At 37.2% G+C, this 12,147-nt stretch overlaps 1 protein-coding gene across 7 annotated transcripts in view; it reads right to left on the bottom strand.

Annotated features, from left to right (window-relative positions):
* The window catches only part of LOC122845856 (protein unc-79 homolog), a 70,872-nt gene extending 58,948 nt beyond the window's left edge, over positions 1–11,924 (bottom strand). For 2 of the 7 annotated variants that reach the window (XM_044142348.1, XM_044142351.1), the window contains exons 1-4: positions 11,640–11,924; positions 8,185–8,305; positions 2,252–2,565; positions 82–252 (exon numbers count right to left, since the gene is read on the bottom strand). In XM_044142348.1, coding sequence (XP_043998283.1) covers positions 82–252; positions 2,252–2,565; positions 8,185–8,305; positions 11,640–11,661 — 628 coding nt within the window. In that variant the 5' untranslated portion in view covers positions 11,662–11,924. The remainder of the gene's footprint in view (positions 1–81; positions 253–2,251; positions 2,566–8,184; positions 8,306–11,639) is intronic. The other 5 variants (XM_044142350.1, XM_044142352.1, XM_044142354.1 and 2 more) reach the window with 4 other exon arrangements.
* Between the last annotated feature and the right edge of the window lie 223 nt (positions 11,925–12,147).

The raw sequence follows: 12,147 nt of genomic DNA, 5'->3' as shown, positions 1-12,147 counted from the left end.
AGTATTTTTTATTTCCTTAAAGTTTAAAAACAACGGGATGTGAATGATTTTTGAAATCCTCCGTCATCAGGTCGTACTCACGTATCGCCATGGGGAGGAAAGAGGTGCTCAGGTACTCGATGACGTCTTTATGGAGGAAGGGGGGGAATGTGGCTAAGGTGGAGATCATTGTATAGGGCAAAGTGCTGAGAATATCGTCGCTGAGGAAGGGCAGAAGGCAGGTTGTTGTGTAAAATATGGACTGTCCCAGATCTGATGAGAAACAGAGAGGGCAAAAAAACAAACAAAAAAGGACAGAGATACACAAACACACATTCAATCAGCTGCTCATACAGCATCCTGATACTGTATGCAGCCACTGGGTTACATGAATGGCATTTATTTAATATTACAGCAGCAGAAAACAAAAAAAACAACAGGATTAAGAGCTGCTTTTGAGGTCAGTTAGCTGTCTGCAAAACGCTCTGAGGTACAAATCAGAGAAATCTAATCTACAAGATGGCTTTTCATGCTTTAGAGCTTAGTTCTGTAAAATACTGTGATGCAGAGCAGAGTGATTATACTTAGGGCTGAAACGATTAATCAAATTAATCGTGATTAATCGATTCTTGAAATAATAGTCAACTAATTTAGTAATCGATTAATCGTTAACTGGAGTAAACAGACAAAAGAAGGTAATCTGGTGAAACAACACAGTCAAATCTGTAATTAAGCCAAAACTGTACAAAAATATAAACATCTTGCTTTTAAGATGAAAACCCCTCTCATTTTTAGCTTCACCCGGTTCAAATTATGTGAAAAAAATTAAAATTATATTAAGCACCTTTTGCTATCCACACTGCAAAAACACAAAATCTTATCAAGTATTTTTGTCTAATTTATAGTGCAAATATCTTAATACACTTAGAATAAGATCTAACTAACTTTCCAGCAAGAAAAGTAATTATTAGTCTGCCAGATTATTTCATTTATAACAAGACATTTTCCCATGTTGTAAATGAAATAATCTGCCAGACTAACAATTACTTTTTCATTATTGTCAAGAAATTAAGTACTTAAAATAAGCTTAAATTTCTTTAAATAAAAACTTATTTAAAGTGTACCAAAATATTTACCTTAGAAACTAGACCAAAAATACTTGGTAAAATGTTGTTTTTTTTAACTATTAATCAAATAATCCAAAAACAAACAACAGATTAGTTATACACTGTGTTAGGTTAAGTGAAAATGACTGAACTTTTCACATGTGGATGTTAAAAGTACAGGTGAATCCTTTTCTACAAATGATCAAACATACACCACAGAAATGCTGTCTTTGTTTATTTCCTTATTTTAAAAATAAAAATAATGGTGATATCCAAAATACATTTAAAAAATAACATTTTAAATGTATTTCAAATATTTAGTGTAGAATGAAGTTAAAAATCTGCAGAATGTGGCCATTTTTTATCCGATTAATTGTCAGAATAATCGATTACTAAAATAATTGTTAGTTGCAGCCCTAATTATTCTCACGCTGCAAAAACACAAAATCATATCAACTTTTTTTGGTATAGTTTCTATATTACTCTTGAAATAAGACAAACTAATTTAAAAGTAACTTTTCAGCTGATATAAAGGCTTGTTTTAAGAAAATAATTCCTTAATACCTTAGTAAAAGTGCTTGTTCTATTGGCAAATAAATAAACTTATAGCATCAAAAAATTATTGTTTAAGTGAAATAATCTGCCAATGGAACTACTAATTTTTAATATCAATATTAACAAATTATTTACTTAAAACAAGCTCAGAAAACTTTTTTCAAAAACTACTTTCGAGTTAGTTTGTCTTATTTTAAGTGCATTAAGATATTTGCAGTAGAAATTAGACCAGAATACTTGGTGAGATTTTGTGTTTTTGCAGTGCAGGTGTGTCCTGAATGCATCTAAAAACATTACATTAGCCTATATTTGCACATGACAACTTGTCTAAAACCATTTATTTTTTTTCCCAATAATTTTTTTTTTGCAAAACAACATGCAGTCAGGTTATGATGCACAGAAGAGAAGGCATAATTATGTCTGGGTTATCCAATGGCTTATGAAAAGTTGACAGGATCCAGCGTGCTCCCAAGCACCCCATGCATCCCTCAAGATCCTCAGCAGGACTTCTCTCCAAAAACGAGGCCAAAAAAAGCAGCAGTGGCTTCATGCAGGCCAGGCGGCTCGAGGATGATGATGACAAACAGTGGAGCACTGGGGCCTTGACTCACCATGCTGACCGTGCTGCAGCAGGGGCACCAGGTCAAGCAGGGTCACGAGGGTCACATAGAGGCCCTGATAGTCCAGAGAGGGGTACTCTGAGAGCTGAGCGTCCCGACTCTGCTGCCCCTGCCCCCCGCGGTCTGACGGGGCATCGCGCAGAACGCTGTAAAGGAGGGAGCGAGTAACTGTAGGGTTGATGGAACTGACTTGTGGTCTTAGAGATGGGGTGAGTGGGAATGGCACAGGAAAAAGACACATGGTCATGGGCACGGCCGAATTGGAAGCTTCCTGGTTCTCCTTCCTGCCTGTGCGGGACAGAATGCTGCTCCGGGGGCGGGAGGGGAGGGGAAGGAGGGTAGGAGAGGGGAACAAGGGAAAAAAAGAGACAACAAAGACACAAAAAAACAGCACATTACATTGAAATGGCACTACAGAGACAGCGTAAATAGAAAAAAACAAACCCAGATAAACCCCACATAGGATGCAGTGTCTCACTGTTGGTGTGTCGCTGAAAGACACGGGTAAAAAAAACAAAAAAAACATTTTTCCCTGCTTCATCCGTTCAGAGTGGCAGAAATTCAATTCATCTCGTTTTGACTTGCAAAAAAATAAAAGAAAAACATGAGCACAAACTGCAAATGATCACTGCATCTCATGCGTATCTGGTGACAAGGAGCAAAAATATAAAAAATGGCATGTTTTCAGTGGCAACCCCATACTTCTCCAAAAAGGGACAGCGCAAAGGACTGTCCCTCAATGGCTGCCGTAGTCCAATCAAGCAAAGCCTGCAGCTGCCCTGCAAAAGTAAACGCCAATTGGAGGTGGAGTTTTGCAATTTGAAATGAATTTTTCCAAGTTTTGTGGGGCTGTCAAGGATGGGAGTGACACCAGATTGGTTTGGGAAAATACAGAGGTGACACTTTTGAAACATGCTTGAGCCAATAATAAACATGTGTGTGAGGTTAGATCAAGTGCTCCTAGGTCACAGCACATGTTTATTGCACCAGAGAAATAATGTCCGAATGCATACGTTATGATACTGCATCAGTATCATCAGGAGAAATAATGAGATCCAACAGGCATATGGATTCAGGTTTCTAAAATAAATGTAACGACTAATCTACAGTAGAGAATTAATGACAAAGGAATAGGTTGTATCAAAAGGGGGGAGATGACTGGTAGCATCATGTTCGTGAGCTAATGCAGGATGGACAATTGTGTTTGCTGTCCCCTGGGGAAGGTGGTGGACAAATTGGACTTTGGGAGAAGGAGAACAAAAGCAAAAACTAGTCGGGTTGAGTGTGGAGGGAGGAGAGAGGGGAGGGCCAGAGAGCATTGCTCTTTTTTTAAAATTCACACTATAAACTCTATTCTGTCAGGCAAAAATGATTGGGATTTAAATGACAAGAGCCCAGATTTTCTTTTTAAATCTATTTTGTCTCAAAGGTCACTCAAAAAAGTAGACTTACAGCATCTAGAGTCCGAGGCAAGTGAGAAAGGGGATTTAGAGGCAGTTTTTACATTTAACAGCAGAATATACAGTACAGCATTGGACTGATCCCCTCAAAGTTATACTCTGTAAGAGCCGAGTCTCTGTTCACTGCAAAAACACAAAATCACAGCAGGTGGTTTTCTAGATTCTACTGCAAATATCTTAGTTCATTAATTTAATGGTAACGTTTCAGCAGATCGGAGCTTCTTTTAAAGGGGGCACATTTTCCACGTTTTTGTATCCGTTTAGGTTGCTACTGCTTCTACATGGCAAAAACACAAAATCTTAGGTATTTTTGGTCTAGATTCTTGTGAAAATATCTTAGTACACTTGACAAAAGTCAAAACTAATTTACAAGTTACTTTTCAGCAAGACATAGGAGCTTGTTTTAGGTCAATAAGTGCTTATTTTTTATTTAAAAAGTACTAATTCCATTGGCAGATTATTTAACTTATAACAAGACATTTTTCCCATATTATAAGTGAAATAATGTACCAACAGAACTAGAACTTTTTCATCAATATTAAGGAGTTATTTACTTAAAACAAGCTTGTAAGATAGCTTTGTCTTATTTTAAGTGAAACTAGAAAGAGAGAAACTAGACCAAAGATCCTTGGTAAGACTTTATGTTTAAGAGCTTGAAAAAAAAAAGTAAATTTTCTTGCCAACAAGTTAATGCTGTTTAGTGTCTAAAAAACAGCTTGTTTCAAAAATCTCCATTATGTAACTTCAAAGTCAGTAGTCACTGCCGTTACCTAGCAACCCCAGGAGAACCCGGCCCGTTACCTAGCAACCCCAGGAGAGCCCAACCCGTTACCTAGCAACCCCAGGAGAGCCCCACCCGTTACTTAGCAACCCCGGGAGAGCTCAGACCGTTATCTAGCAACCCCAGGAGAGCCCAGCCCGTTACCTAGCAACCCAAGCTAGACTGAAGTTAACGTGAATAGTAACTTTTTAGATGATGCTACAGATGTAAGCAGGGTGGGTGTAAAAATAAGTTCATGCTTCTACCCACTCATTTGAACATGTACTTTACTATTGTTCTTCTTTTGTTTGTTTGCTTTTGTTTTAAATTTGTTTTGTCTGTATTTAACGTTGTTAATTATTTTATTACCCTACGTTAAATAAACTCAAACTTGAGCAGAGGACCAGCACGTTTGGTCAGTATACAGCGCTGTATGCCCTGTACAATGGCTGCTGGCAAAGAGAAATCCTTTCTTGTCCACTTACCGTCCAGAAACCACTCCCTGCATTCTTGTTGGTTGTGCAGGAGGCTCCACTTCTGTTTTTCAAAGATGAGCGGTTGTATAATTGTGCATCATTTAGCAGTCATTTTCACATGCGAGTGTAAACGTTGAGTTGGGGGCGTGGCCAGCAGCAGCTTATTTAGATTTAAAGTGAAAAGACGCCCTAAAGCAGCTCATTATCTAAGAACAATTTTGTGTATAAAAAAATAAAAATTCAAGAACACATTTTGTTTAATCAATAGACTAACCTGTTCAAGGAACCACAGTGGGTCACTTTTAAGTCAGTGCTTTTTGAATATTGATAAAAAATTAAAATGTCAGGTTTTCTAATTTATTACAAGCAGTTTTTTCCATATTATAAGAGAAAAATCTGCCAGTGGAACCAGTACTTAATATAAACTCCTTTATCTCGATAAACAGTTCCTTATAAGTTAGTTCGGTTTATTTTAAGTGTACTGAAATATTTGCAGGAGAAACCAGACAAAAAATATTTAATGATACTTTGTGTTTTTGCAGTTTTGGCTCAAACTGGGTGTAACGAGAGTCTGCAGCCCAGAGTATGACTTTTTCACTGCCCGTTCATCAGAGAGAAAAACATCATTAATTTGAACAATGAACACGGACATAAACAGTCACACACACTCTTTCTCTCACACACACACACACACACAGTGGACGTATACAAACAGAGAAAACACTTATGAGTCACACACACACACGCGCATACACACAACAGAAAGAACTGCATACATAAAGGACACCAAACACATGTAGAATGCACTGATACAGAAACGTGACATACATACACTGTAAAACTCTACAGTGCTCACTATATGTGCAGTAATGGACGTGTTCGTGTGGGAATGGCTACACTGAAGTCTGAAGTGTCGGAGAAAATTCTGATTCCCCTCATCTTTCAGGAAACAGATGCAAAAAAAATCATTCTTTCCTTTTCTGCAGCTAACTGCAAAATTAGGGGCTGAAACGATTAATCAGATTAATCACAATGAATCGATTATTTGAATTATCATCAACTAATTTAGTAATATATTAATTATTAAGTGGAGTATACAGACACACATAAAAAGTCATTAAACATATTTTGCTATCCAATTATCAATAATTTAATCAAAAAATAATCACCTTGTAATGATAGAAATGATTAAGCATTTTAGGCGATAAAATGTGTATTTTCTTGTTTATAATAGGAATTTAAAATAAATAATGTTAATTTGCAATTTTTAATGTATTTCTAATATTGTATAAATGAAAAATCTGCAAAATATGAAATTATTTTTTTTTTTGATTAATCAGTTAATCGCCAGAATAATTGATATGAAATATAATCTGGAAATGCAGCCCTAGTATGAATCAACTGCAAATCTTGATTAATCTGTTATTGAAAAAACCATCAACTAATTTAGTAATTGATTAATTGTTGACTGGAGTATAAAGACTCAAATAAAAAGTAATCTGCTGAAAGACCAACACGCTCAAAGCTGTAATTAAGCCAAAACTGTAGAAAAATATACATTTTGCATTTAAGTGAAAAAAACAACAACAATCTTTTTCTGTAAATATGTTTTGTCCAAAAATCCTCAGGTGGCATTTTTAACTGTTCATAGTTCAAATTTTGTTAAAAAGTCTCTTAGGAACCTTTTGTTATCCATTTATTGATCATTTGCTACAAATTTATCAGGTATACATTAAAGGAATGCTATTCCATTTTAAACTGTGTATTTTATTATTTATAATAGGAATTTTTAAATAAATAAATAATGCAAATTTGCATCTGTTAATGTATTTCTCGTATTGTATAAATAAGCCTTAAATGAAAAATCAGCAAATTTAATTTAAGGCTTATGCCAATTTTTTATTTTTTTTTACCCAAATAATCGATTAATCGTCAGAATAATTGATAACTAAAATAATCGTTAGCTTGCAGGAAGCAGCTGCCAACTCCACTTTCAGTTTTTCTCCAACCATAAATGCTCCCTGCGCCCGTCTTTGTTTCCTTTTTCTGGTTTCCTCCACACCGGGCTGCAGGAAGCGCAGGTGTACGGAGGATCCCAGAGTCCCAGCAGAGGAACTCGGCTCGTCTAATGGTGGGCAGAGGGATTTACTCTGCATATCTGAGGCTAAGAGGCCGCTCCAAAGGAAGACATCAAAGCTGTGCTGAGGCTGACTGACAAAAACCGACTTCACACTGCAAAAACACAAAATCTTACCAGGTATTTTTGGTTTCTAGTGCAAATATCTTAGTGCACTTGAAATAAGACAAAACTAATTTACAAATAACCTTTCAGCAAAATACAGGAGCTCATTTTAACTTAATAATTCATTAATATCGCTGAAAAAGTTCTAGTTCCATTGGCAGATTATTACACTTAAAACAAGAAGTATTTCCCATATAATAAGTAAAGAGTCTACCAACTAGTGGAACTAGTCATTTCTAATTGATATTAAGGAATTACTGACTTAAAAGCCTCTATATCTTGTTGAAAAGTTACTATCGAGTTAGTTTCTCTTATTTCAAGTGGTATTAGATGTTTCCACTAAAAACTAGACCAAAGGTACTTGGTAAGATGTTGTGTTTTCACAGTGTAGGTGGATTCAATTTGTGCTGGGAGCTTCCAGCAGAGGAATAATCCTGAGGAATAAAGTGGAGAATTGAGGCCAGCTGCCAATCTCTAACAGATTGCACCATAAGCTGATAGTAATAATAATAATTTCAGTGGAGCATGCAAAGTCACCCGTTATTTTGGCAAATGTTAGTTAAAAAGAGAAGACGAGACAAAGCCAGCCAGGAAAACTCAAATGACACATCATCAGATGGGACGTGTCTAAAATGGCCGCCTGCTTGACCCCGCTGGAGAAGGAAATAACACACTGTTCCTTCTTCACAGCACCCAGGAGAGCAGCCTGACCCTCCGGCTGCACAGTCAGAGCAGCAGCCCCTCACCCCCCTGGGAAGGACGAGGCGAGGAAAACTCAAGGCAGCTGAGCACTGAATCAATAAACATCACCATCTACCTCTACGCTAACACCCTGAAAAGGCTCAAATCTGCTGCTTTCCTCTTGTATCTAAGTCCACTTCCTGTCCTGCTCGGTATGGTGTCACTGTCATCCCTTTCAGCAGTGTTGTGGAATAATCTAACGTGTTGAACTTCATGTATACTCACTATGCACTCAGAGTACTTACCTGAGGAGGGTTTGGGAAAAGTATTTCAGTGTGTTTGCAATGTCTGTTCCGGAGGGCACAGGGTAAATATTGTGTTGCACACGGTTGTGATACTCTTGCAAGTATCGTATCTTAGAGGCAACTAGACAAAATAAAGAGCAGAGTAAGAAATCACTGTTTTATCTCGACACAAACACACAGAACTGCACATAAATGATGATAACAAATATCTCCGCCACGTCGTTTCAGGAATAAAATTATGTTTCCATCAAATCCGCCCCGGAAGATTGTTTTAAATATGCCAAACCTATAGGGGGCAGTGTAGCGCATAGCTAAAACCTGTCAACCAATCAGAATCCTTCAAAACAACAGCAGCTTTCTGTTAGCAAAACAAACATGGCAAAAAGTTTGAGATTAATCTCAGAGATTTTCTACAAATATTTTGGAAATTTCTGTGTTTTAAATGTTGAACATTTCTTACTTTTGGAACTCAAAAATATTTTAGATAAATCACTAAATTTCTGAAGTTTTTGGTGGAATTTGTTGCCGCCTTTTATTTTAATTTACTTACTAATACATTGGCATAAAATTCCCTTCCAAGTTTTGAACTGACAATGAATATCCAATTAAAAATAAACAAAATTGTGCACCATTATTTGCTTGACATTATGTTGGGTTTTCTGGCTACTTTCGAATCCTCATTCTGGGCCTTAAATGCAAATTTTCTGCTGATGCCTGGCAGGGATCCACTTGTGCAGCTCTGCAGTTCACAACATGAATGTTTTAATTACATTCAAACCGTCTCTCTGTTCCCATGGCTGCACCAGCTGACCTTTAGCGTGCTGCAGCAAGGTCACTGCAACCCCTAGAGGAGGCAGCAGCCTGCTAGCTCATAGTCAAAAGGCTACTGGTTCAAGTCCCAGTACTGGCTGGGAAAATCTGGTCTTTGTGAATGTGGGAAGGAGCTTTTAACACATGACACTGTGGGACATTTCAGCACTGAGCCCAGCTGGCTGCCTGTGTTCTTCTGCTCCCTGTGGTGTTTTTTGTTTTTGTTGCTTTTGAAATATAAAAACAGAGACATGCTGACCCGGTTTCTGTTGCTTCAGTAGAGACTCTTACTCTCTGACCTGTAAATGACCAACCCTGAAAATAAAATTAATCTCTCTACCTGAGAGATTAAATCACAGAAGCAACCAGATATTTATATACACTGTATTGGGGCTGAAACGATTAATCGTGAAGAATTGATTATTAAAATAATCATTAACTAATGTAGTTATCGATTAATCGTTAACTAAGAAGAGCCTTTAGTTGGAAGAACAACACACTCAGCTAAAATTAATCCAAAACTGTATAAAAAGTACACATTTTACATTTAGGATGGGAAAAGATTTGTCTGTTATTTTGTTTTTACATTGTATTGATGCTAAGTGAAGCAGAAAAAGTTTACCTTTTTACATTTTTAGCTGCAGATGCATCCTTTGCTACAAACGATCAAATGTTCACTAATGAAATGCACTCTTATTGTATTTTAGGCAATAAATTGCTTATTTTCTAAATTGAATAGTTTATTTGCATCTTTTATTGTATTTCTAATATAGGATCAGAATATCTGATTAATCGATTAATCGTCAGAATAGTTGCGTCCCTGAACTGTATGAAAACACACCTAACAGTTTTTCTTACATTCTGACTTTAAATCAGGTTTGATTTTTCTTGCTTTAGGTCATTTTGGTTTCCCAATATAATTTCAGTTATCTGAATGCCAGAGTAATACGAGAGAGGGTTAACATTCTTGAAACTCAGAGGTTTCACATACGTCTTAATATTTAATGTAACTGGGTCAAACATTCTGTTTTCCCTCCACATGTTTATCATAATAGTTTGCAGTAATTGTGGCCCATTCCTCCCAACAGAACTGGTGCAACTGGTCAAGGCCTCTTTACTTGTACATCTTTTCATCTCTTCCCATCGTTCTTCTGTTCGTCTCAGACTTTGTGACGGATGCATTAAAGCATTAGCATTAGTTTGTAGCTAATTTCATGCTACGATCAGGCGTCTCTGTCGTTGTGGAAGATGGATTTGCATCCAAGCTACATTTTTAGATGTTTAGATGAACATGATGCCTCCACTAGGCCTGTTGCAATTAATTGCATGATCAGTTAAAACAAGCTCAATAATTGTTCACATGATTGCTTGTTCTTCTTGACTTTTGCTTTCTATCAAAAGCTTCACTCTGGTCTCAATAAGCCCCATTTTTAAGAATAATTTTTATCACAGAGATCCAATTTATTGATTATTTTGTCTTCTTATTTATTTTGGATATTCAAAATGTCTTCCAGTTCCAGTGTGAAATGTTCTTTAGAAATTTGAGAGGTTGTATTTGCATTATTATGTTTTATATCACTTGAAAATGGTCTCAAAACAACAATATTATCATTTGTCTCAGTTTATTTCAGGATAATTTATCGTCTAGTAAACTTTGTTAACATGGAAAGATTAGCTTCCATCCTGGACAAACACATTTTAGCTTCATCAGTCTGCAGGATATTTCTCCCAGCTGTGTATTTCCAGTCCTTTAATTTGGGTTTTTAATATTGCTTTTCAAGTAATGGCTTCTTCCTCTCTGAGTGTTTTTTTAGTCCAAGTTGAAACATTATTTTCTTCACTCTTTCAGCAGCTTCAGCTAACATTTTCGCAAAACTTTTTGGGGGTTTTCTGGTGTGAATTAACACAATTTACACCTAAATATGTTTATCTCTGGATATCTGGAAACACAGCAACAAATATGAGTTAATAACATAATATTTCTGTCTCTCTCCTTCTATTCTGGCATTTATCACATTAAAATATATATTTCTAAATCCTGGCTGACCTAAAACTCTAAATATTAACTCTGATTTAATGTCAGACAGCAAGAAAAATATATTATTTGTCTTTTTATACTCTAAATATTAATATGTAACAGAGCCACTGACCTTTAAGGTTTTAATCAACATTAATTTGGGGTATTTCAGTAAAACCACAGCAACAGGATTATTTTTGTTAAAGCAACAGACAACTTTAAGGCGCAACGTCTGAGCCCAGGTTTCCTGTTTCTACGGCAGCAGCAGAGACCTGCAACCTGTTTAAAATGAAGGGAAAATCTCTGCAGCAACAGATTTAAACACCGAGGGACCAAAATCCCACCATCTGATCCTGTCAGAACCGAACCTGTCATCTCGACCTTGAGAGCATCCTCACACCACGCAGACACGTCAATCATTCACACGGAAACGAAACACCGCGACCACCATCATCCTCATCCTCATCCTCCGCAGTGAGAGGACGCGTTCATCACCAAGGACAGCTCCCAAATCCCCCTCATGTCGCTTTCTTGGTTAAATTTAATTTTTTTAAAATCACGTTTCTCCAGAACCAACAGGGAGGGGAGACAGGGGGGGAGGGAAACACGCACACGCTCCGGTACTCACACTGCTCTGCCTTCGTGGACATTTCGCAGACACTTCGGGAGACATAAACCCGGACTGTCAGGTGTTTTGGTGTTTAATGTCCCTCCCGGTGATGTGTTTCCCTCACTGGATGCGTGCGCCCGTTCCTCCAGCCAGGCTCCGTCTGATTGGACCATTTGCGCCGCGGACAAAGCGCTGCGCTGCGGCGGTTTTGCACATCCACATTTAACCAAAATCAAACCAGAACCCGTTTTATGGCTCAAGTTTTAATAAAAATTAATGTTTTTAATTTTCATGCTGCTGATATGAAGTGGAATGCCGGCTGGGTTCTGGCTCTGCATCCCTTTCCAAATGGACTGATCCGGATTTGACAAATTGTCATTCAAGAATCCGAACAACCCAATGAGCTGAAAACAGGAAGGAAAACCCTGACGCTTATTTTACATAAAAACAACCCGCTGGACACGTCAGGATTTGTAACAGGTTCAGAGGAATAAACATGCAACAGATGGTTTTTTATTTTACACCA

Source organism: Gambusia affinis, linkage group LG16 (assembly GCF_019740435.1).
Source record: "Gambusia affinis linkage group LG16, SWU_Gaff_1.0, whole genome shotgun sequence".
In the NCBI taxonomy this organism is placed as follows: Eukaryota; Metazoa; Chordata; class Actinopteri; order Cyprinodontiformes; family Poeciliidae; genus Gambusia; species Gambusia affinis.
The sequence above is the reverse complement of the archived record's forward strand: the minus strand, read 5'-3'. Positions and strand labels throughout refer to the sequence as shown.